We start from the raw sequence: 25128 nt of genomic DNA, 5'->3' as shown, positions 1-25128 counted from the left end.
ATAGGATCAGGATGATGTTCCTGGGGTTAGGGATGCCCCATAGGGTCAGGATAATGCCCCTGGGGTTAGGGATGCCCCATAGGATCAGGATAATGCCCCTGGGGTTAGGGATGCCCCATAGGATCAGGATAACACCCCCATGGGCCGGGGGCAACAGGCAGCACAGGGCAGTTTGGGCAACTGCGCAGGGCAGCATCCAAGGGGCCCAGCCCCAGCCCCGAGCAGGATGGAGCGAGCGGGTGAGCCCAGTGACCCCAAGGAAGCCCTGACCACCACATACCCCCCCCCCCCAAAAAAAAAACCCACAACCTGGGCTGAGGGCCCTGCTCGGAGCCCCCTGGCTTGGGCCGAGCCACAGCCGAGCCCCCTGGGACCCCCGGCCCCCCGATCTCGCGGCGGCGCTGCCGACAGCTGGTGGGAAGGAGCTTTCCCAGCGCATGGCGACAAATTCCTGGCGCTCGGAGCCGCTTTGCAGCCGCCGCGGCCCCAGCGGGGGGAGCAGCCCGGGGTGGAGGCAGATTAAAGGCGCTGGGGCTCCCAACTGCTCCCCGCGCACGGCCACCTGCTCGGCCCCGCACACCGGGACACGGCCCCCCCCGACCTCCCCGGGCCGTGCACGGGGGGGCTCAGCCCTGCGTGGGAATTGCTTCGTTAATTAACCGGCTCCCCGGCATCCATGGGACCATCCTCCTCCTCCTCCTCCTCCCCGTGCTGCTGCCACCCCCGGCCCCTCGCTCCCGGCTCCTGTTTCCCCCGATTTTCTGCTCGCTCCCAGACTAATTGGCCCCACCTGCCAGCAAGCCGCAGAAAATCGGTGAAATCCCCGTGGCCCCCACTTGGCCACAGCCGCGCGGGGGCCATCACGCAGCACTTGGGGGGGGGGCACTGGTGTTAAGGGGGGAGACACAGCCCTGGGAGAATTTTTCCAGCATAAAGCAGTGTGTAGGGACAGCGTTGGTCCCGGTGGTGCGCCGTGTCCCCGTCACTGCTCTAGTGCACGGGTTTAATGGGGTGAGCATCACTGGGCACCCAGACCCACATTTTTAGGGTTGCAGCCTATGCGTGTGTGCTTGTGCAACCACCCCCTGCACCTGCAGTGACACCAGGGGTGGTCTGGGTGCACGGCGAGCACAGGCACCCCATAACGGGGACACCAGGCTGTCCCCAAGCTCCCGGGTCCTCCTGGAGGAGCCGCGCAAACCTCAGCCCCCGGGGGAGAAGGGGAGGAAACCACGGGCTGCAGGAAGCCGCCTGCCCTCTGTGTGCCGCCGGGTTCCCCTAATTGATTCATTATTGTTCCTTTTTTTTTTTAATTGCGGGTGGGCACCGACCCCGGAGGCAGCACCGGGATTTTCCCACAGCCCGGTGGCAGTGGGGACAAGCCACAGGTGGGCTCACGGGGGGGCACGCGGGCGTGCGAGGCGCACCAAGTGTGCGCGGGCGTGCAAAGCGCACGCGGCTGCTGCCGTTTCCAGCAGCCCCAGCCACGAGGAGCTGGGGGGGCCAGCAGCCACCCCCCCAAAACACACACACACACACACACACAGACTCCGGGCACTCCGCTGTCCATGGCACGGCGCCCAGCGTGCCCGCGGCACACGCCGGGTGGCGGAAGGCCTCGGTGCAGGGGGGGCCGCCCCTTCCGGCAGCCATGGACACCGAGGCGCTGGACGAGCTGGCCGGGCAGCTGCGGGGGGAGGCCCTGGGGGGGCGCGGGCTGCTGCAGCTGGCGACGGCCACCGGCTTGGCCGCCTACGCCGTCTGGGCCGCCGTGCTCATGCCCGGTTTCCGCCGGGTGCCGCTGCACCTGCAGGTACCCCCAGGACCCCCCCCATGCCCGGGACACCCCCCCCTCATTCGCTTTGCAGAGCTGACCGAGCCCCCCCACCCTGCTCTTTTTGTGTGTGTCCCCCCCTCCAGGTGCCCTACATGCCGTCCAGTGCCCAGCAAGTGGCCAACGTGATGGCGCTGCTGCGGGGCCGCTCGGGGAAGACGGCGGATTTGGGATCGGGGGACGGACGGCTCGTAAGGGGGGGCCCGGAGAGGGCAACGGGCAGGGAGGGGAGCACAAAGGCACCCCCGGTGTGGGGATCCCCAGGAGCAGGGTGCTGGCAGCACCCACCGGGGGTGGCCCTGGGGACATCCAGCAGGGTGGGACAACCCGGGGAGGAAACCCTGAGAGCACAGTGGGATCCTCAGCACCCATGGGTGCTGTGCCCTGTGAGGGGCTCCTGCCCCCGGGCTCCTCTCAGCCCCCAAATCTCTCCCTGCAGGTGCTGGAGGCTCATAAGCAAGGGCTCAGGCCAGCCGTGGGCTACGAGCTCAACCCGTGGCTGCTGTGGCTCGCCAAGTACCGGGCTCGGAAGGCAGGGTGCCACGGGCAGGTCTCCTTCCTGAAGCAGGACCTGTGGAAGGTAACGGCCTCGGGGGCTGAGCGCTGGCCGTAGGCAGGGTGAGAGCTCTGAGGAGAGGCCTGGGCGCTGCTGGCCCTGATGGACACGCTGCTAGAGCTGCCTGCAGGTACCCCCAGAAAAAAAAAATAATTGCCAGTCGGGCAAAATCCACAAGGGAATGTGGTGTGGGGACACCAAGACGATGCTGAAGGCAGGTCCCGGCTGTCCCAGCGCAGCCCGCTGCCCCACACGCTGTGTGGCATCCTTGCTTCCCCCCGAGGTTCACAGGACCGCTTGCAAAACGCTTGGCCACTCAGGCAGCTCCCCCACGCTTCCCCCCCTAGGAGCCTTTTGCTTCTTTCATTCCCCTTTTCCTTCTTTTTCAAGGCAAATCTTTCTGATTGCTACAACGTGACCGTGTTCCTGGCTCCCAGCGTGGTAAGTCCCTCTGCGCTGAGGTGCTGCTGTCCTGTCCTCTGCAGGCTTAGGAGGGAGATTTTAGAAAACAGAGAAAATCTGGAATATTGGCAAAGATTTTTTTTTTAAATAACACCAAAAATAAGAGACTGGAGGTAAGGAAAAATCAGAGAGTCACTCAGGTTGGAATAAAATTTGCATTTAGTCCTGGCCCCAGTGATGCACGGGGCCAGTCTCAGCCCTGCTTTTTGGAAGGGCCTTCAGCTGCTGCTGCTTTTTGGGACCCACCAGCCCTGCTGAGAAGCTCCCCCATGTCCCCCGGTGGCACTGCCCCGAGGAATTCACGTGGGACAGGGTCCCCAGGCAGGGCTGCTCCATCCAGGCACATCTCAGGCCCTCGGCTGTCTGTCTCTCCCCAGAAGCCTCCCCTAGCTGCCAAGCTCCTTGCAGAACTCCCCGATGAGGCTCGCGTGGTGGCCGGACGCTTCCCCTTCCCGTCGTGGACCCCGAGCAGCACCCTGGGGCAGGGGCTGGAGCAAGCCTGGGCCTATGACATGAAGGAGGTGCGGCGCGCGGTGCGGTGCGGAGGGACACCCGGTGTAACAGCACCTCCTGGAGCCTCTCCCACCGGTGGGCTCAGCCCAGGAGAGCAGTGAGAGGGAGGGAGAGAGCGGTGCTTGGCCAGGCTTTTTCCCCACCCCATCCAAAAAAAAAAAAGGGGGACTTGGTCCCTCTGTATTTTCCAGAGTGGTCAGTTTGGGGGAGGGAAAATCAGATCCAGAACGATCACACGATTTAAGGGCTACATCTCCAGTGCCTCTTTCTGTCCGATTGGTGCTTTTGGATAATTTTTCCAAATAAACATTTGGACAGTTCTTCCCTCGAGACTTTTGCTGTGCCTTTGAGCCGCAGGGGGGGCTTCTTCTGCCCGGAGCCAGGGCAGCCTCAGGCTGTGCCCCGATGTCCCTTTGAAGCTGGAACAGGACGGCCGTCTGTCCGGCCTGCCTCCCACTGCAGGATTTGGTTTGGCCCTGCTCACGTTACGTGGCATTCTTTCTTCCACTCAAACACAGAGAAAAAGAGGTTTTCTTCCCACGTTCAAGTGCACCTTGAACCATCCCTGGCCTCTTCAAGCTCAGCAGGGAGCAGAGGCAGGAGCAGAGCTTGCCTTTAGAGCGAGGCTGACCCGGGAGAAATGCTGTGGCAGCGCTCTCAAGGGCAGGAGAAAGGACCTGTCCCTGCAGTCACGCAGCAAAACGCTGCCCAGGAGGCTGCCCCCGTGTCCCTCGTCGTGGTGTGCTCAGGGAGCTGCAGAACTCTTCCTACAGCTGAGGGGTCAGGGGCCAGGCACAGCGCAGTTGCCCTGTCCCATTTTAGTAGCGTTAATTTGAGACTGAGCACACCCACGTGGGGCCCTGCGCTGCACGTCCCAGCTCTTGGCCAGGGAAGGAGCCTCAGCCAGCCTGCAGAACAGAAAGCCCCCTTCTTTTAAACTGTTTCTTTTTTTTTTTTTTTCCCTACAATCGTGCTGCTTTGTGGAGCCGCGGGGAAGAGCTACGGTCCCTGGCTGGGGGTCCGTCTGGATCCGGGCAGCAGGGGAGCATTGGCTGCTCCTGCGCTGAGCGTGCGGGGTTCCTTGCTGCCAGCGAGCGTCCTCAGCCGGAGGATCTCCTGCTTGTACCTGCAGCAGGAGAGCAGCAGCGTTATCCCCTCCTGGTCAGGGCCCTGCACACAGAGGTGGTCAGCTCACACCGACACTTTCTGCCCTGTGCTTGTGCGCTGAAAACACACCTCATCATTTAATGATGCCGGGCAGCACAGGTGCTGAGCTGCACTGGGATCTGAGCAGCCACAGAGGGAAAAACCACAGCCTTTTCCCTGGGAAAAGCTGCTTGTCACCTCTGCCAGGTAGCAATGACAGCAACTAGCCCACAAGGCTCCAGCTGGGCTGATTTGCGCCTTGCGTGGGGCGCAGAGCCGGAGCACGGCTCCGACAGATGCGCTCTGGTTGTCCTCGCCCTCCCCTGCCCCAGCAGCTGTTCCTTCCCCCTGCTGCAGGGCACGATAAGCCAGTGGGAAAGCGCAGCAGAGCAGGGCTTGCTGGAAGGCGTTGGATTTTAGGCAACCCCTCTCTTTACCTCCTCCAAAGGATGGGCCAGATGCGCCCCCCAGCACGCATGGCGAGGCACGGAGCCAGTTCCTGCACAGCTGGACGAGCTGTGTGACACCGGCTGTGCCGGGCAGTGCTGTGGGAAGGTGGCAGCAAGGTCAGGCCCTGGCAGGGTGCTGGGCACCGCCGTGTCTCTGGCAATTAGCCGGGGAGGTAAACTTGGAGCAGGAAGCAGAGAGCACGTGAAGGGAGACCCCGCTGCCTCACCTTGCAAGATGCTTCTCCACGTACTCCTGCAGCTCCGACACCTGCTCTTCTGCCACGATGGCCCGAGTCAGCAGCTGGCTTCTCTCCTTCTCCAAATCCTCCTGGAGGGGCAAGGAAAGCGTGGAGAAATTGGGGAGTGCTGTGAGACAGGAGGGAAGTCGCTCGGCCCCTCTCTGCCAGGAGGGACTGAACGCTCTGGCTCTGGCACAGCTTGGCACGAAGCTGCAGAGGCAGGCAGGAGACTGACGTGCTCTGAGAAAGGAGCCTGGTGACAAGAGCCCAGCCTCCAGCAGGCTCAGCCACTCTTGGCCACCAGCTGTGCTGACCAGTTGAGCTCTCCTTGAGCAGACCACAGGCATGAGGACCTGTGCCACCCCAGGACACACAATAACCCTCCCCTGCCAATCTAGTTTTCCCTCCCAAGAGCTCTGCTCTGTTTCCAAAGCCCTTCCTCTACTGCCCCAGGTGTGGCAGTCTGTGCCAGCGATCCCCTTTCTCCCCAGCATCCCCACTGCTGTGATCAGGGCTGGACAGCAAAGCCCACCGGTGCCAAGCCAGCTCACAGAGAGCATCTCCAAGCTCCTGGCTGCTGCCGAGCAATGTTGTGGGTGAAGAGAGCTCGGGGCCACCCCATTCCTGAGTGCAGTGCAGATACCTTTGCACCCTGAGAGAACCAGACTGAGAAGCTGATTCAGATTCAAACCAGACTTCTCATTTGAACCAGGTCGAAAACCTGTTTGTTACACAGATACCTAAATCCTTGTGCTGAAACAAGACATGGAACAGTACAGGCCAACAACCTGCAGCCGTAAGGGCTGGCCTGCTTCTTTCAGGAGCTGTGAAAGCACAGCCTCAGTACTCAGCATCACTTGGTCAAGCGCTGGTCAAGGTTACAGCTGTGGCCAGAGAAGGACCCAGCACCTCTTTGACACGTGAGCAAAGGCTGAGCTTATTTCAGGTGGGTTCCTCCGGCCCTTTACCTGGGTGCTGTGCGTGAACTCCCGGAGCTGCTTCCTGACCTCTGCCCAGCCCTCCTCATCCAGCTTCCTAGGAGAGAAAAGCAGATTTTGATCTTGCACGGACTTTCAAAGCCAGCCCATCTGCAAGCTGCACGGCTCTGTGCGGAGGCTGGAAGCGTTTCGTGTCCAGCAGAGCATAAAGCACAGAGCGCCAAACCTTTTCTATCCCCGTGGCCCCAACTTCGGGGCGCGCAGCGCTGTCCCTGTGCCCAGGCGTGAGAGTCACAGCCCCTCTGCCAACCTGGCTTTCCCGCTGTGATGGCTGGATTTGTGCCAAGCTCACATCAACACTCATACATCAGAGGACTCCAAGCAGAAAGAGTCATTAACCTGACACTGCGAGGCTGAACTTTATGGAAATGGAGAGCGGGGTATGATCAATGCCAAGCGCTGGCGCTTTTCATGTGTGCGAGCGCAGACCCGCTCGCCCTGAGCGCTGGGTGCGATAGGTGAGCTGTCTGCGCAGCCCAGCCGTGGGAAAGTCCTTCCCATTCTGTCCCAGTCTGAACGAGCAAAATACAGGTCACATCTGATGCTCGGGGAATTTTGGTTGTATGAACTGAGGAATGCATTGTGCTCAAGCACGGCACCGCTCTGCTGCGGCCGCGCGAGTTCCCTCTGGTGGCTGCAGTCACCCAGCCCGGGCACACGGAAAATCGTGGCTGAAAGAAGTTTCATGGGAGCAGAAGTTAAGGGAACAATGAACAGTGAAGCCACACATCTGAGAAAAAGGAACACGATGATAGTTACAGGACTGTGGTTACAGCAGGCTTTGTGTCTCTGCTTAGAGCAGCAGGATAACAGCTCTGGTAAAAACCATCAGCACACAGAAGTGTTTTCTGTGTGTTTTCAGGTTCTGCCACTTCTCTGTCCTGCTCCTGTGCTGAGTCTGTGAAAATTAATGTCTCTCTTTAAGCATTACTGTTATTTGTCAGCATCTGAACCAGTGGTAGGCTCTGGTAACTCTTCTCCAAGAGACTCCGCTGGAATCCAGTGGCTCAGGCACTGACCAGCTCCTTGGCACTGTTACTGCAGTACCTGGCATGTTTTCTAGGCTACCACATTTTAAAAGGCAGAAAAATCCCAGCCTGGATTTCTCTTAACACTTTGTTCTCCCACTCCATGGTTACAGCTGGTAGAGCTTCAGCAGAAGAATGGAGCGGGGGGAAGAGATTGATCAAAAGGAGAAAATAAATGGCATGTCAGGAACCCAGGGTGGTGTCAGGACAGGATCACCGAGGGTTCCTGCCCAGCTTCTGTGCTGGGAGGGAGGAGAAACAAGACTGTCCCAAGCTGGTGTAGTTTCTCTGGCGTTTCTTGGGTTGTGATCCACCAACGCCCTCAGCTGTATGCTTAACTTCAGCTTCCAAAGAGATCAGTGGGACTAACAACATGATTAAATCAAACGTGCTTAAGAGCTTTCTTGGATCAAGGCCCAAATGACCAACTCATTTCACCACAGGAAATGCTGCACTGAGACGACAGCTGGCTTTTCTTCTCGGATGAGTTCCTATCAGCTCTCTTTCTCCCTATTTATTACTGTCTCCAAGTAATGCAGAGAAGACCCCTCAGTCCATACAGCAAGGAGAACTCAGCATTTTGAATATCCCAAGAAACAGACAGGACTTACTGCTCAGATGGCGGCTGAAGGTCAGAGGTTTCTTTCATTTTTTTCTGAAGGCAAAGGAAGAACGGTACCTCTGTAAGCATTAGAACATTGCAATCTCACCACAGTCCCCACCGCTTTGAAGAAAGTGGCACAAGTGTCCCAGCAGTCTAAGACTAAGAGTGTTGACAGGGAAGTGATGAGCAGGACAGTCCTAAGGTTTAGGTCTCCCACCCCATTAATGTTTAAATAAATGCATCTCACACAAATCAAGAAAGATGTCCCTGCCCAGGCGGAACCACTGGGAGGACGTGGAGCTCACTGGTGTGCTTCTGAGCGTGGTCTCCTGCTTGAACAGCCCCGAGTGAGAACGGGATCAAGCACTAGTCTGTGTCACAGAGGCACAGCAAACCCTCAGGGGATGCACTCAGAAATGGGGAGAGCTATCCTACTGCTCTGTCTGTTGCCGGTGAGACTCCCCCCACCCAGTTTCACTGCTGCAGCCACTACCTGCTGCAATTCCCGTAGCTGCAGCTCCAGTTTCGCTTTGTTCTCCCGCAGCCGGTTTAGCTCCTGGGTTGTGTTTGTCTGCAGCTCCGGGTCCGTGATGGCAAAGTGGAGCTCAGCGGGGCCGGAATCCATATCGCTGCTGCCCAAGGAGCGGATCTGCTCTCGCTGCATGCTGTAACAACATGCCAAGAGGCGTTAGACTCTTTTTTTACCTTTGGTGAAGTAACAGTGCTGAGCGTTGATGCTGCTGGCAGTGCCATTTGCTTGGGACCTGCTGACTTCTGGCCACCTGGAAAGGGTAGGTGGGAGAGCCCAGCAGCACGTGCAATATTCCTGGGCATGCTGAGGGCAGCTCATCCTATTTGTGGCCTTTAAGCCACAGATTTCTGCTGCTTGCCACAGCCCAAGCTGCTGAGAGAGCCGTGGAGAAGAGCTGGGAACACTGCAGGGAAGCAGGACATGTTGGTGGCACCTCTCCATTTCCACACCATCCAACATGGATTCAGTCTCTCACCCTAAATTTTGCACGGGAGGAACTTGTGCACAGAGCAGCTCCAGTGCATGCAGAGCACCTGGTGTGTAGCTGGAGATACCTTGCTCCTGGTGTGTTAGGAGTATGGAAATAAGCATGCACTCCAGGACCTCAGCTCCACCTGGGAGCCCCGTTTGCCTCCCTTGCAGCAAGGGGGCTGGGTGCTAGCACCATGGGGCACTTCCACGAGGTCCCTAGCAATGACCTGAAGAGGCAGAGGTAGCCCAGACCCTGTTTTAGCCCTGCCTGTACGCAATCAGCAGGTTCTCATGCTTCTTGACCAGGTTTTTCATGCGTTTCTTGTAGGCACGTGCTGCTCCAGCTAGCTGCTCCTCCCGAGACTTGTAGGAAGCCCTGATGTCCTGCAGCATGCTGTCCACAAAGTGCTTCATGTGAGCTGGGGCTTTGCTGGGCTCTGTCCGGTCGCTGGATTTGCTGTCCATGTAATCCTTTAAACATACAGAGAAGGAAATAGAAATGTTCAAGTCTTTCCCTGTACGAGCAACCCATTTCCCACACCGAAGGTCCAGGAATATTTGTGATGACAGCACTCAGAACAGGGCATATCTTCCATTTTCTAAGAGCAGGGAAGACTAATTAATTTTCATCAACCCCCTTTCGAGGCAGAGAAGGCACACTGCTGTCAGTGACCCTGTATCACGGACCCATCTAGGGGAAAATGAGTGCGTCAGGAGCCAACGTCTCTAGTCCTGTATTCTTTCTGCTGTGCCCTGCTCCTTCTGTTAGGAGATACCCTGTCAGAAATTAAGCTCTTCTTCACAGTAAAAAATGCTTCTGCATTGTTAACCTCTTGACACGGCAGTTCTTGCCAAAAACTGCTTACCTATGGGGGTAGAAACAGTTTTCTTTCCACCACTGATGGATGCAAGCAGGTACCCATGCCTGAACCTGCCTGAATCTCCTGCTTTGTGCCGAGTCCTCACCATGCTCTGTGGGCCCTACTCTACATCAGAGGCGCTTGTTTGTTCCCAGAGCAGGTCTGCAGGTCCCAGGCACTTGTGTTACACGGGTCTGTGCTGACCACAGAGGCTGGCAAAGCTTCCCCTGAGGACAGCAGCAGGGGCACTGTGGAGGCAGCAAACCAAGGAGGCAACAAAACCCTCAGTGGCACCGCTGGGCCTGCCGAGGGAAGTTGTCAGGGCAATGGGGATTAGGAGCCAACTGGAAGGCAGCCACAGTAAATATGAGGATCTTTCTGTCCAAGTAATCTGACCAAGGAAGATCGTCCCAGCAGAAACTGACAGTTTTGCGTGGTCACACGGGAAATCTGGGCTAGGAGAAAGACCGATTCCTGCTGCAAGCACAGCTCCCCAAGCCCCAGCACCACTCTGCCCAGCAGCCCAGCAAGGAGGGGATGGAGTAGACACGTTCCAGCAGCAGGCAGTCAGCAAGGAGGGCCCTCTGCAGGCTGGGGTCTGGGGGTACCCACCGCCAAGTCCTTGACGTGCTGCGCGAGCCGGGAGCGGTACTGCTCGTTGAGCTCCTTCAGACGCAGCTGCAGCCGGGAGTTCTCCGCCTCCACCTCTTGCAGCTGGCTCCGGGAGGTGAGCAGCACCTAGGCACAGCCAGCGTTCACACCGCTGCTCCCAGCCTCCAGCCAAATGAGGGGCACTAAAATGCTCGATAGGGAACGGGGACTTCAGTTTCCCTACAGCAGGGAGGTTGGGAAGGGCCTGGGTTTTCACGCAGGAGCTTACCAGCAATGTGTACTCTATATCCCTCTGCTACCTTTGATCATTTGCAATCCCCTGCAAGTGGCTTTTCCAGCTCTTTTGTAACATCAGTGAACAAAATTCCTCCCACCCCAAGCAAGCAGCACATCCCACCAGGTTATGCTCACTGCACCTCGTGTCCCAGCCACGGGAGGGGAAGGGAAGGAGCCTGCCCTTACTGCTGACTGCTCTGCCAGTTTGCGCTGGGTGTCCCGAATTGCTCGCTTTGCCTCCTGCAGCTCCTTCCCCACGGCGATCCTGTGCACACAGGGAGAAGGCACGTTTATTTCAAACCCCCAAACGTCTCTGCAGACCCGATACCTCCAGCTTTGAGAAGGAAACCACTACTAATGACAGAAATCTCTAAGCGGCTGCTTACACATTGAGCAGCTCTGCCACACATTGACCACGGATTTTCAAAGCCAGTTTTGTACCTAAACAGACTTTTAAGGAGACATCTAACGCTCTTAAGATCCTCAAAAACATCAGCTTTTACTTCCAGGCCTTGCTTATAACAGTCATTTGCCACCCCATACCCTACCAAAGGGAGGCTGCCTCCACTCCTGTTCGCCAGGATCACATCCAGCTGCAGTGAGACCCCAAAATGCCCAGCTGGGTAAGAGAAGGATGCGTGTGCCTCAAACACTCACACTTGCTCTTCCAGCTTCTGCTGCTGCGAATCATAGGTTTTCTTCAGATTTTCAATCTCCACTTTTATGCGATCCTGGTTTCCAAGCAACTGAGGGACAAGCGAACAGGAAGATGAGATCGAGGGCTGACATAAACAGAAGGATTCTTCAAGAGGGAGAAGGTGAGGAGAGCCTCCAGCTAGCCCAAATCCAGCCGGTATGGGAAACACAGGGGAAAGGATGGGTTTAGTGACCAGTGCTCTGCAACATGCCAGAAATGGCATTTGATTTGGAGAAAGGGCACGTGGAGGGGCACACGTGTCGCTCCTCCAAGTGAGATTCTCACTCTGACAGTCAGATTCTCATCAGGAGCTGGTGGTGGAGCCCAAGCTGGTACCACACAGGCTGCAGATGGAAACAAGGCAGGAAATATCTCTTGTGCTCTCATTTTTGGGTGCTTATCACCCTCATCTATTTCAAGCTTCAGCAAGAAGAAAATAACCAAGCATCCCCTGCACTTGTTGATTTTAAACTCCTGCCTCTTCTCTCCAGTGGGCACTGACTGAGGGAACCACATGTTGCCCTGCACGAGGCAGGAGTTATTCTGATCTCAACTGCATGGCTTAAAAGAAAATAAACCAAGGCACTAACTCATCCACAAAACTCAAGTTAGTACCAGGAGCTGCCAGCCACCCTCCAAATAAATTCCCCCCTCTGCTTCCCCAAGGGCCCCACAGCAGAACCCACACACTCACATTTTTTTCCAGGTTTTGCTGCTTGTGTTCAGAGGCGAGTGCATCTTCTGGCTGATTTGAAGAAGAGACAGAAGAAGGTACCTTTAGACCCCAGTTCTCCAAGGAGCTCAGACTGGGGACAGGGCAGAGAGGTCCTTACCTTCACCTTCTGAGCAGAGACACGGCGCGCCACTGCTCGCACTCTTCCCGGCTCAGCAGAGGGCTCATCGGCTGCGGCGTGGGAGAGGTGGTGGTAGCTCCCTGTGCCGGGAAGGGTGCTCTTGGCATTGGCCAGGTTGAGCAGCTCTAGGCTGAGCTCTTCATTCTTCAAGACCTGCCAGGTCAAGCAAGAAGGAAAGAGCATCTGAAATCCTGCCTCTCCAGCTCCGCGCGCTGTTTGTTCAGCACGTACCCACTGCTCCTGGTGTGTACACAAAGCAGGCACTCACATCCCCTCCTGAAAGCAAGTTTTATTTTTAGTTCCCTCTTATATGTCCAGGGATATCAGTGATTTTCTAATTCTCGTGGAGATGCAGGGCGAGCATCACCGCCAGGCGCCAGGCACGGCACGCAGCGTTATCCACACGTAACCTCACTCTCCCTGCCCGTCTCGCCCTCACGCTCATGTTCAGATAGGAATCGTGGTGCCAGCACACCCTGATGCCAGCCCGACCTTGGGCACAGCTCTGCCAACACCGCTCCATCCTGACCTACAGCTCTCTCCTTACCCCGCTGTACTCTCCGCACAGCTTCCCAACACGTTAGGCATGTCTTTCCCCAAACAATGCCTCCGGACTACATAATGTAAGGGAGAATGGCCAAATATCCATCCATCTCGGCTGACGCCACCCAGCTAATTCCAGTTTTGTCTGAATGCATACCTCCAGAAGCAGCCAGCCCACAGCACCGTGTAGGCAGCGAGATTCAAAGCAGCACTGGTGCGAAGTGACACATTTCCAAAAGATAAAGAGGATCTGAATGAGAAAGGCTCTGTTACAGGTGATCTGGAAGGAACACTGGGGGAATTCATGTCTCACGGGAGGGTTTCTATGTAGATAACAAAGCTTTGATGGAGTTTATGACTGGGGACAAGCTTGAGTAATTGTTACCATGGCAGTGAATCGGGAGGATGGGAGGCAGAGGTCATCTGAGTCATCCGTGTAGAGAATAGCTTATCAAAAGATAGCACAGGGTGGGCTGAGGGAGAGAGGAGAGGAGAAAAGAGGCTGACAAAGAGGTGAGATATACAGCTGTGAAAACTGACAGCTACGCAGAGACAGGCTGCTCGTTCCCCAACCGAAACCGATCCATCTGCAGCTGTCAGCGCCGACAATTTGATCAGAGGGGGTCACACAAGCGCAGAAGTACCAGCTTTTGCTTTTTCTTTTCTTTTTTTTTTTTTTTTTTTTTGGCCAGCCAAAGAAAGAGGCAGTCCCAGGTTTGTGATGGGCTTCTCTGCCTCCCATGTGCTCCGAGTCCTGGCCCTGCTCCAGGGAAAACCCCGGCATGGGACTGGTCCTGGGTTGCTTGGGTTCCCCGCGCCGGCCTCGCTTTGTAGCACCGCTGTGGGCCCTGCGAGCCCCCCGAACAAAAGAGCAGGAGGAAACGGAGAGTTGAGGAAAGGTCAGGGTCCTGAAAAGGAAGAATTTACAGCGTGTTAGAAAACAGGCACAAAGTGTCGGGCTGGCATCTCCTGCAAGGCACTTCCCCAGGGACGGGAAAGGCCAACGCGGCCGCTCTCCTGCGCCTGGGACAGACCCAGGGCGATTTGTGAATCGCGGCGTACAATGGGGGCTGTAACAATTCCGAGACTCTAACTGTTCCCTACAAGGGACCATGAATGAGCTCGCGGAGCTGCTTCTGCGCCAAGCAGCCATGACAACATATTGGCAAGGTCACAAGTAGCACTTGTAATTGGGAATGTGTAAAAGGTTCATTGTGTCCCGCGAAGAGCTCCGGGGAAGGGGAGGGGGCAGAACCGCAGGCTGCTTTTGCCATTTCCTTTGGGAAAGTCCGCACTGGGAAAATAATGAGCAAGAGGCCCATGCCGCCACAAGCCCCAGGCTGCCAAGTTGGAGTCTCTTTCGCTTCAGGCAGGGATATTCAGCAGTCAGAGCCAAGACACCGGGGTAAAGTCCTCACCCTACCGATTACACCCGAGGATTTCACCTTTGGCTTCTGATCCCTGCTCCAGGCTGCTATCCGAGCATGTACCTTACTCCACGTGTCTCGCTTTTCTCTGAAATGCTCCAGGATCCACGTGAAAACAGCGCATTATTACCGCTAACCCCTTAAAACCATCATTCCGGGATGTCAGCAGCCTGAAAATCCGATTTTTGACTAACACACTGCACCCCCTTGGGGACAAGAAGCCAGAGAGATGGCTGAACGCTGAGCTGCTCCTCCGTGAGCCGAGGAGCTCCGTGAGCTCTGTCTCAGCAGCGTGCTGGCAGGCAGTGGCATGCGCTCTGCCTCGTGCTCCCGGGGCAGCAGGGGCTGGAGGGTGGGTTCACACCCTGTGAGCAGCCGAGCTGGCTTCCTCATGAGCAGTTTCTCAGCTTATGACAAATAATAGCACGTGAGTGCGCCCTGTGTGCATCCCAGCTGCAAGGTGCCACAGAGGAGTTGAAATTGGCTTTTCACTTCCCAGCTGGAGCCAGCTGGGAGCCGTACCCCACTCACTGCCACGTCCGTGTGAACGGGTCACTTCACAAGTCCCTAATTCATCGATTGGCAACCAGATGGTCGTGACCTTGTATCCTCCCCTACTTGAGCTCTACCTGATGCTCATCATACAGAGAGACTGGACAGACACAGACAAATGCACTTGGTGGGGCTTTTCCAGTTGTGGGGTGACATTTCGTGTCAATCCTGTATAAACTAGTGTGCCCCACATCTTCCCATCACAGGGCCAGCACGGTAAACTAGGTCATTTGGCTGAACCAGCTGAAATATCTGCCGAGGAGGGAGGCAGGAGTGTGTCAGTCATCCGATCCAATTCAAAGAGAAGGAGAAGTGGGAGGGGGGAGAGGGAGGGAAGTGGGGAAGGTCTATTACAGTAGCTATTCTTGCCAAAGGAATGCACAATTCTGGGATGCAAAAGACTTTAGTTAATCATCACTAATTTAATAGTCACCAGGAAATTCACTGCATTTTAAGGGACAATCAGAAACTTGATTATATTTAGTGGTTTTATAAACTTGTCAACTTCAAAAACTTCTAGGCCCCTTCCTGCCACCAAGTGAGATGAGACAGACTACAAATCCGTTCCCGTGCAGCCTGTGCAAGCCATGCAGAAAAAAAAAGGGAAACAAAGCGTGCTGGCAGTCCAGAGGGACCTGAAACATGCACCCAGACCAGACCTGCAACGCCCTTCTCTTTGCATGGCTTGGGGTGGGGATGTAGGGTAAGGGGAAAAGGGAAGACTCCGCTAACAGGAGCGCAGTCACAGGGCAGGATGGGCACAGCGCTGCTCCTGGCTTGGTAAGCAACCCAAAGGCAACTTTAGATTGGGAAGTTGTCTCACCTCCTGGTCGAGCTCTTTGCCCAGGGCCAGGTAATTGCTCTTCAGAATGATGTACTCGTCCGCCAGCTCCTTACGGCTGGTCTCCAGCATGCGCAGCCGGTCCCGCAAGGCGTCCCGCTCCCCGGTGACTTTCTCACTGTGGAGCTCCAGCTCCAGCACACGGTTCTCCAGGGACAAGATCTGCAGAGGGGGGGCAGCAGAATTAGACCAGCAGCTATAACAAAGCATTTATTTGTTCAAACAGGCTCTAGCATGAAGGGAGATGAGTTTCACATGAATTTCTCAAGTATCTGGGCAATGGGGGTAATTCACGACTCTTGCTAAAGAAAAGCAAGTGTGCCAAACAAGAAAAGATCCTGGATAAAGGTATCTGGCAGAGCTGAAACCTTTTGCATACCATATTTTTCAGTTCAAAGTTCTCTGTCTCATACTGCTCCTTCATTTTGTTTGTCTCAATCTGGAGATCAATGAGTTCTTTGGAAATCTAGGGAGAGAAAGGACGTTATAAAAAGGTCATGGACTGACTCTGAGGCCAGCACATTATCTTAACAGATTGCAGCAGGGAATTAGAGCCCAGAGGTGCTGAAAGGACCCACAGTTGCACCTTTTACCTGAGCGCTAGCAGAAGAGGAACACTGCTGAGAGCCGAGATCAGCTCCCAGCACTGCGTTTTTTTGCCACTGAAGCATCCTGTCCCACAGACACACCAAATAAGAAGGCAAAGACACAACCCTCAAAGAGGAAAAGCTAAAGAGAATCAATCCTGAGGTCCTGGCCTCTTTCAGAAGGAAGAGGTGTGGGAAGCCAGTGAGACCACAGTCAATCTGAGCTTATTCCAGCCTAAACACCTCCAGGGAGCAAACGGAGGAGCCTGGGTTTTGGAAACACATACACCTCTGGAAAGAGGCCCCAACATTTCCCACCAGATTTTTCACTGCAGATCTATCGGGCTCATACAGCTTCATGGCTCAGTTCTCTCCAACTCCCCAAGTATCTCTTTTACCTTCAGTTTTTCCTCTTCACTGAAGACCATTCTGGCTGACAAATCTGGTTTGGAGCCAGCCAGCGTCCCCATCCTCTCCTGCAGGTCTCCAGGCCCCATGTACAGCCTCTCATTCCTATCCTGCAGCTGCACCTAGAGACACAAAACAGCTCCGACAGCCAGTGCCAGAGAGCAGAGCTCTCCTCTCCTGTCACCGTGCTGATGGAAGAGAAGAGCACAGCATATCCAGCAAGGAAATGCAGCTTCTCGGAGCTTTAACAGATAGCAGATGGGATTTTCAGCTGCCATTTTCCTCCTGTGGTTAGGATTTCATTTGCAGAGCACTGGTCCAGTGACCCAGGAAGGGGCCGCAGACCTTCATACTCACATTTTTGTTAGCGAGATGCTGCACCTGTTCTGTCAGAGCATTTACACTCTCCTTCTCTGCAACGCTTCCAAAATCCATGTGCAGGAGACTCAGTGCTCGCAGGCTAGGGAGACTGAAGAGCAAAGGCAGGGCCTAAGGATCTCTGCGGCAGCGACTTTCCCCTCTAGGTCCAGCACAAGCGATGTTGCTATCAACTTTGGTTGCTAGAGGGTGCAGCATCCACCTCGATCTGAGGTGGAGCCAAGTATTGCAGCCAGCCCTGGGGCTGTTAGAGCAGAAGAAATGTCAGGGGTCAGGAGGTATCTGTGTTCCTAAGACAGCACGGGTCAGATACTCAAGTGAGGAGCTTAGCAGACACCACAAGCGAGGTAATGCTGGCAGTGAGGAGATGCTGCTTCGTTTGTATTTGTTACAAACCCAAAGCCACTCTGAAGGGATGGCTTCCGTCTCTACCATAGGGATCTTTACGGGATTTCAGATCTGGATCTCAGTTTCACAACTCAGGCCTTTAAGCCAGCCATCTGTCCCGAGACTGTCCTGTAGCATCTAGCATCAGCTTGCTTCCCTGCATTTTTGTCTTATCTCTACAGTACTTGTATCTCTTGTGTCACCTAGGAAGGACAGCACACAATTATGAAAGGCCAGTGAGCTGCCCAAAGGGGATCAGGATCTGTCAGCTCTGACCGAGCTACAGCTGGTGACAGGGAAGACCTTCCCAAATTTATCAGTGAGATGCAATGTTGAAAAATGCAAATTTTAAAGCAAAACGCACACTGAAAGAAACTGCTACAAAAGCTAGCTGTGTGCTGCGAGCAACAGCCGAGGACACAGGAAGAAGCTCCCTAAATCGAGCAGTGCTAGCAGCTCCCCGAGGAGGAGCTGCCCCCCTTACAGCCGCAGCTGGACTTTGACTTGCTGCAGACTCGGAGGAATTTGCAGCAGCCCATTTGTCAACGTTAGCTCATGGTTAGAGGCGCGCTGAACCCTGATGGGCCCAGACAGGGCTAAACCTGGACTGTGCCGGTCCACACTGCATCGCCGAATCCAGCTGGCAACCTTCCAGGCACAACTGGGATATCTCCCAAGGGTGCACGAAGCTACAAGTGCTTGAACAGAGCCCCTGACACACAAGCGAGGGTTACAGAGAGTGTAAGGCACAGTGGTAACGCTGGAAAAACTTGGGGGATGGCAGTCAGGGGATAAAACAAATGCTGTTTTTTCATCTAATTTCAGGCTTATTATCTCTATTTCTGTAGAGCAGGCGAGTTTAGGTAAGAAATTGTCTCTTAAGAAAAGCATCGATGATACAACATCCATAAAGACCACAGCTCTGAATAACTTGTTAGTAGCTAAGCTAAATTTATGGCCGAGGGAGAGGGCCCATCCTGATACAAGCACGATGCCAAGCATCGTTCACCAGCTCCTCACCAGTGGCATCTGGTCCTGGCTGCTGTCAAAGATCCTCTAGCACCTCAAAGTGGATTTCATGAATGGCCGCGGATGTGTGACCCAGCGGCAGAGCCCTCTGGGGGCTTAGGGGAAGGAGAAACTAACGAAACATGCAGCTAACAACTTATTTTTCTGCAAAAGAACAGAATAGCCCCGAAGTAATTTTATTAAGGTAATGAAAGCGGGGATGAGAATTCACAGTCTTTTCACACCCACTGCCGAGCAGAAAGCCAAATTCACACACGCCCACAGCGCCAGAGTGCTGGGAAGCAGGCAGCGGGCGCTCGGGCACGCCGGGGAGAGGAGCGGGGCTGCAATGCCCGGCACAGGCGGGGGCCCACGTGTGGCCAGGGCCCACGCTGGCACAGGGACACGCAGCAGGATGGCTCCTGAGGGGCGCCTGCTCCACCTGCCAGCCTTCGCTTGGCTCGTCACGGCACGGTGAGGCTAATTAAGACGCATGGTGTTATTTATGGACCTATGCTGGCTGGAGGGCCCAGCTCAGAGCAAAGCCACCTTGGTGCTGGGTGCTGCACCCACACCAGACACAGCTGTGATGTTTTTTTTCCCCTGGTTTGGAAAGATGAAGGACAGACGCTGTCCTCACAGCACCGGTGGCACAGGGGTAGGCAAGGCTGGCTTTGCTCTGTCATTGCAACTCAAAACCTGTATCCAGCGAAAACCAACCACCAAATAAAGAATGACAACAAACCCACGAAACCCAGGCGTGCTTTATTAACCCACAAAGGGCAGAAATGGTAACTCTGCGCCGAGTTTTCCCTTCGCTCCAGAGCGCGAGGCACATGGAGGAGGTCAAACAAGCCTGCACCTGGACATGGCTCTAAAACAGCTCAAGGGGGAACTGGGGCAGGCCTCGGACACCACACCGCCGGCCCTGGCAGCACGGGGTGCGCCGGGAGGGCTCCGAGTACCGAGCACCGGGCTCGGGGCCTCCCGCGGCCTCCTCCTGCAGGGCCAGGCCTGACCAGGCCGCGCCGCGTTTCCATAGCAACGGGCGCGGGGGCACTTCCGGGTGGAGGCGGTGTTGTTGTTGTGCCCCCTGGCGGCCGGAGGCCCTGCGCCCCTCTTGTGCCCCCAGTGCCTCACCAGTGTCCCACCAGTGCCCCACCAGTGCCACCAGTATGGGCCTGCACGCCCCAGGCTGCAGCGTCCCACCCCAGGGGACCCCAGGCTGGGACCCCAGGGTGGGCAGGGAAAGGGGCTGGGGGTGGGCAACGATTCCTGAGAGCTGAAATAAGTCCAAAAGTGCTTTTTTTGGTGATTTCGCTGCTCGCCCTAATACCCTTACAGCCCTCTCCATAGCAACCAGGGCAGGACTTTGGTCCTGCCTGAGCACACCAAGAGCCACGGTGCCGGCAGGAGGGGGCTGTGGCACTGGGGACCCCCAGCCAAGTCCCCACGGTGGCACCGAGCCCCTCCGGCCCTGGGGTCCCCAGCATCCCGGGAGGATTTGGGGGACGAGGGCCTGAGGACAGCGTGGGAAAGGGGCTGCTGCTTTCCCCATCGCCGTTTGTTTGCTGTTTGCCCAGCGAGAGGCTCTCTGAGCCCGGCCTCACCTTCCCAGCGGCTGCTTTTAAAATTTACCCCGTGGGTTTTGTGGGTTTTGGCCGGCGGGGCCGTGCTGGTTCAGCTGTTTGTGGCTCCCCCATTGATTCCGCCTTGTGTCAATATGTGCTTAGCGCCCGGCGGTGGGGGCGCCGGGCTCCATCGCCCGCTTCTCCCTTCGGATCTATAATTTCCCAGAATAGAAGATTAAAATAGAGGGGGAGGAGAGCGCTGCTGCGGGCCAAAAAGAAACGGGAAAAACATTTCTCATTTAGCCGGGCTGCAAAGTCCGATCGCGTTGAGCAAAGAGCCGCCGGCATCCCTCGCTCGCTCACCCTGACACTTGTTCCCATGGGCACGCTCCCCGGTTTTCCACCGTTTCAACCCTCTGCCAAAATTAAAGAACGGGGACCTGAGAAGTCCCCTGCGAGCCAGGGGAGGACAAGGTGTGCTCTGTGGGGATGGAGAGGTGGCAGCAGGGACAGACCCCCCGCCAGCCCGGCTGCACAGCATCACTGTCCCCGTATCATCCCCGCATCGTCCCCGTCCTCGTCCCCAGGGACTGGCACGAGGCAAGCTGCAGGAGCTGAAGGGCGAGCGGGGGCCTGGGTTCATCGTGTGGCTGATACCGGGGAGCCAACGGGGCTCCTCCAGCTTGGGCACCAGCGACCTTTTTTTTTTTTTTTTTTTTTTTTTTCCTGGAAATTGGTAAAGAATTCTTCGGAAGCCACATTGGACGCAGGCAGGTGGGGAAAATGACCTGGGATACAGGACGGGGTCAGAGCTTCCCCACGGACCTGGGGAGCTGCCAGGTGGCTCCGGCAGGGGAGCGCTGCCACCAGCACCCACGGGGACATCGCGGGCTCGGGGCTGGCTTTGCTTCCCGCTGCCAGCCCTCGGCTCTCCGCACGGACACGCAGAGCTGGGGAATTTGTGCATCACCGAGGTGCAAACCAGGACCCTGACGAGGAGAAAAGCTCCCACTGGAGCATTTTCCATTCCCTCCAGCACTATGGGGAAGGGACATTGATGGGAACCCCCCAGCACAAAGCCCCCTACGTGAAGGAAGGAGCGAGCCCTTCTGGTGGCCTCTTCATGCACTGCACCACACCGCAGTGCCCGGGCTGTGGGGACAGCCCACGCTGAGTGCCCTTTGTGCCCCCAGCACGGCCACTTTGTGCCACCGGGACACGGGTCTGGCACCGTGCTCACCCCACCAGCACCCTCAGCAAAGGGTTGGTGCCACCCGGTGGGGACCCTGCAGGAGCCTGGGGCACAGCCACAGCCACCCCACAAGGTGCCCTCGTCCTTCTGCCTCTCCTCACCTCCCACCCAAACCCCATCCCAGCAGGAGCATCGTCCCCCAGGACCAGCTCCCGGCGTTTCACCTTGGCTCCTGGTCTCGGTGCTCCCGCAGACGTCTCCGTGTGCCCCTGCAGCTGGGACAAACACCGCCACGGAGCAGGGGGAGAAGCCCTGTGCCTGTCCCTTCTCTCTCCGGCCGTGGCCGAGCCCAGCAGCGGCAGGGTTAAGGCCAGCGGCGGGCGCTGGACGGGCGTCAAGGTGGTTGCTCCATCCCTGCGCGGGGGCCGGGAGCGCGCACGGAGCCGCCCGCCACCATGAGCGCAGGCAGAGGTAAGGCACAGGGAGCCGGGCAGGGCGAGGGGGCGCCGGGGTGGGGGGAGAGGCCAAACCCTGCTGGGACTTTGCCGGGTGGCTGCCGGTGACTTTTTTATCCCCCCTCGCTTTCTGCTGCTCAATACTCAGGCGGGAAGCTCCTGTGCCTTCTGGGGCGCGGTGACGCAGAGCCCTCTGTGAATTTGGGGAGGAAGGAGGCGAGGGGACGAGGAGCGCTGTTGCTGGCCTTTCTGGGGGAAGGAAGAAGCCACTGCTGTGACATAGGGACAGAGATCCAGGAGGGCACAGAGGGGGGGGACTCGGGACACAGCACTGCGCATGCATGGGCTGGGACCAGCCAGCCCCTGGGCAGGGGGACACCAGTGGCCGCCGTCCCCTGCGGGACACCGGTGCCAGCAGGCATCCCTGCCCCGTGGTGCTGCCAGGTGACATGTGCCACACCACGGCGGCACAGCCCAAGGCTCTCAGGTCCCCCAGTCCTGCGTCGTCCCCTCCAGCACCCATCGCCCTGCACGCGGGGGTCTCCACCCCGCGCTCGCCCCGCTCACGGTCTCCCTTCCCTCCGTGCCCCGCAGCGGGCAGGGCCCCGCTCCTGCTGCCCCTGGCCCTGCTGTTGGCCGCCGCGTCGCAGCCCCACGATGGGGACGTCCCCAAGGAGCCCGCGGAGCCCCTGCGCTGCCCCAGCCCCTGCGCCTGCAGCCTGGACGACTACAGTGAGGAGCTCAACGTCTTCTGCAGCGGCCGCAACCTGACGCAGCTCCCCGAGGACGTCCCCGCCAACGCCAAAGCCCTCTGGCTGGACGGCAACAACTTCACCCAGCTGCCGGCCGCGGCCTTCAGGAACCTCTCGGGGTTGGATTTCCTGGACCTGCAGAGCAGCCAGCTGGCCGCCGTGGAGCAGCACGCCTTCCACGGGCTGCGCAGCCTCTACCACCTCCACCTCGAGCGCAACCGCCTCAAGCACTTGGCGCCCCACACCTTCCTGCACACCCAGAACCTCGTCTCCCTCAGCCTCAACAACAACTTCTTCAGCAAGGTGGAGGAAGGGCTGTTTGCCGGGCTCTCCAACCTGTGGTACCTGAACCTGGGCTGGAACTCGCTGGTTGTGCTGCCCGACAAGGTTTTCCATGACCTGCCCAACCTGAGGGAGCTGATCCTGGCGGGGAACAAGCTCCCCTACCTGCAGCACCAGCTCTTCTGCAGCCTCACGGAGCTGAAGGAGCTGGACCTGAGCGGGAACGCGCTCAAGGGCATCAAAATCAACATCTTCGTCAAGCTGCAGAAGCTGCAGAAGCTTTACCTGAACCACAACCAGATCAACGCCATCGCACCCCGCGCCTTCATGGGCATGAAGTCCCTCCGGTGGCTGGATCTGTCCCACAACCGCCTCGTCTCGCTCTTCGAGGACACGTTTCTGGGCCTCCTGAGCCTGCACGTCCTACGCTTGTCCACCAACTCCATCAGCAGCCTGCGGCCCAGGACTTTCAAAGACCTCCAGTTCCTGGAGGAGCTGCAGCTGGGCCACAACAGGATCCGGAGCCTGGCTGAAAGGACCTTCGAGGGGCTGGGCCAGCTGGAGGTGCTGAGCCTCAACAACAACCAGCTGCAGGACATCAGGGTCGGGGCGTTCCTCGGGCTCTACAACGTGGCGGTGATGCACCTGTCTGCCAACTGCATCAAATCCCTCCCCGATTTCGTCTTCAAGGGGGTCGCCAAGCTGCACAGCCTCCACCTGGAGCACAGCTGCCTGGGCAGGATCAGGGCCGGGACCTTCTCCGGCCTCTCCAGCCTGCGGCGCCTCTTCCTGCAGCACAACGCCGTGGCCGTCATCGAGGACCGGAGCTTCAGCGAACTGCACGAGCTCCTGGAGCTCGACCTGAAGCACAACAGGCTGAGCCACCTCTCCTCCCAGCTCTTCGTGGGTCTGAGCAACCTGGAGTACCTCTTCCTCTCCTCCAACCAGCTCCTGGACGTCTCGCAGGACGCCTTCAGCCCGCTCCAGAGACTTTTCTGGCTCGACCTCTCCCATAACCAGCTGGAGACGCTGGACAACGCCGTCATCTCCCCCCTGGCCAACCTGCGGTACCTCAGCCTGAGCAACAACTCCCTGGAGACCTTCTCGGTGGGCTTCCTCTGCCCTTCCTTCGCCCTGGAGCAGCTGTGGCTGGGGGGGAACAACTGGCACTGCAACTGCTCGCTGAAGGGGCTGCGGGACTTCTCCCTGCGGCACCCCGCGGTGGTCCCGCGCTTCGTGCAGTCCGTGGCCGAGGGGGACGACTCCCACGTCCCCGTCTACACCTACAACAACCTCACCTGCCGCCACCCCCCCGGCCTCGCAGGCCTGGACCTCCGCGACACCAGTGAGGACAGCTTTGCCCACTGCTGACACGCGCCCGTCCCCGCCGTGCCGGGCTCACCGGGGCAGTGCCGGGAGCGACGGCTCCACCGCTGTGTCCTGGACCTGGGGAAGGCGAGGGGGGGGGACAGGCACTGGCTCCACGAACCAAAGTCTTTGAGTCTGGAGGTGTTTAGAGACCAGCACCCACCGCCAGGACAGAGCAAAGCACGCTCCTGACACAAAGCGGGAGGTCGGGTGGCTTCACCCTGTCCCCACCGGCGGGCAGCACCCAACCTCCCTGAGCCCCCACACCTCACCCAGGGCCCCCAGCATCTCCCCCTCCAGCCCCATCCACCAGCAGGACCCTGTGTGTCAGAAAATCAGCACTAGAACCCAGCCCACGGGGTCACCTCCGCCCCGGGTAGGCTTAAGGGAAAAACAGAAATCCCAAATTCCCCGTTGAGCTCCCCTGTCGGCTTGGGGAAGGGGGCGGAGGGCTCGCTTTGAGAGCCCCTTGCCACGGCCGATGCAGGCGGGGTACAGAAAGCCACACACACACACGTGTCACTTACCCGATAAATCGCAAGCAGACAAATAAACCTTTGGAGCTATCGCAACCCGTCTTGTAAGTATGTTTTTTCCAAAGCACGTGCCGCACCCAGCCAGGGCTTCTTATCAGAGCCCCTCGGGGCTCGCAGGCAGCCCAGCTCAGCCCGGGAGCGCGGGTGCTGCAGGCTCCCCACGTCCCCAGAGCCCAGCGGGGCTTGCAGCGAGCTTTCTGCAGGATGAGAGGCCATGAAGGACCAGGACCAGGCTCAGTGGCCCAAAATCCCTGCCTGCGTGCTCAGCCAGCAGCCACAGCTCCAATCCCTTCCACGCAGCGTTGCTGTGGAGCAGGATTTGCACTGCAGGCTCCTCCTGCGCTGTGAGGATCTGAGGATCGCTGCCACCAGCTCCCTGCATGCTGAGAGCCACGAGGACGCAGTGGGTTTAGTGCAGGACGGGGCAGGGGCACACGGGTGTCACGGGCCAGGAGGTGTCCGGCCGAGGGAACAGCCCCGCTCTCCAAATCCTGGATCAGCGAGCAAAGGTCAGGCAAGGCTTCCAGGAAAGGTGCAATTTGGGAAGCCTAACCTGGTGCGAGTCCTAACGGTGGGTGCAGCACGAGCAGGGACAGATGCTCGGGAGACAGCACGGCCAGAGCAGTGAGCCGGGAGCCACCAGGAGCTGGAGGAGCCCCACCTGTGCCAGGGGTGTAGAGAATGCAGCATCCTTGCTGCAGCCAGAGGAT

General features: G+C 57.7%; 3 protein-coding genes across 8 annotated transcripts; 2 read left to right on the top strand and 1 right to left on the bottom strand.

Moving 5' to 3' along the window:
- Window positions 1-1610: 1610 nt before the first annotated feature.
- On the top strand, window positions 1611-3685 carry ANTKMT (adenine nucleotide translocase lysine methyltransferase). 3 transcript variants are annotated; one of them, XM_068699696.1, is made up of 5 exons: window positions 1613-1813; window positions 1921-2025; window positions 2274-2414; window positions 2781-2831; window positions 3230-3685. In XM_068699696.1, exons 1-5 carry the CDS (start codon window positions 1652-1654, stop codon window positions 3464-3466), a joined length of 696 nt encoding a protein of 231 aa, XP_068555797.1. In that variant the 5' UTR covers window positions 1613-1651; the 3' UTR covers window positions 3467-3685. The 3 variants fall into 3 exon arrangements, with proteins under 3 accessions (XP_068555799.1, XP_068555798.1, XP_068555797.1); XM_068699698.1 differs by lacking the exon at window positions 2274-2414 and having other exon boundaries at window positions 1611-1813; XM_068699697.1 differs by lacking the exon at window positions 2781-2831 and having other exon boundaries at window positions 1612-1813.
- Window positions 3429-21367, bottom strand: CCDC78 (coiled-coil domain containing 78). Of its 4 annotated transcripts, XM_068699675.1 has the most exons (17): window positions 21250-21367; window positions 16847-17111; window positions 16480-16611; window positions 15874-15960; window positions 15477-15656; window positions 12832-12924; window positions 12111-12284; window positions 11972-12022; window positions 11238-11326; window positions 10767-10845; window positions 10305-10430; window positions 9101-9303; window positions 8323-8494; window positions 7837-7880; window positions 6168-6234; window positions 5188-5288; window positions 3429-4491 (listed from the first exon to the last, which is right to left on the bottom strand). In XM_068699675.1, exons 2-17 carry the CDS (start codon window positions 16922-16924, stop codon window positions 4365-4367), a joined length of 1803 nt encoding a protein of 600 aa, XP_068555776.1. In that variant the 5' UTR covers window positions 16925-17111; window positions 21250-21367; the 3' UTR covers window positions 3429-4364. The 4 variants fall into 4 exon arrangements, 3 of the variants coding, with proteins under 3 accessions (XP_068555776.1, XP_068555778.1, XP_068555777.1); XM_068699677.1 differs by lacking the exon at window positions 10305-10430; XM_068699676.1 differs by lacking the exon at window positions 12832-12924.
- Window positions 21342-24454, top strand: IGFALS (insulin like growth factor binding protein acid labile subunit). The gene is made up of 2 exons (XM_068699674.1): window positions 21342-21496; window positions 22075-24454. The coding sequence occupies exons 1-2, from the start codon at window positions 21481-21483 to the stop codon at window positions 23883-23885; spliced, it is 1827 nt and encodes a 608-aa protein (XP_068555775.1). The 5' UTR covers window positions 21342-21480; the 3' UTR covers window positions 23886-24454.
- Window positions 24455-25128: the final 674 nt, after the last annotated feature.

Source organism: Anas acuta, chromosome 15 (genome assembly GCF_963932015.1).
Source record: "Anas acuta chromosome 15, bAnaAcu1.1, whole genome shotgun sequence".
Lineage (NCBI taxonomy): Eukaryota > Metazoa > Chordata > Aves > Anseriformes > Anatidae > Anas > Anas acuta.
The sequence above is the reverse complement of the archived record's forward strand: the minus strand, read 5'-3'. Positions and strand labels throughout refer to the sequence as shown.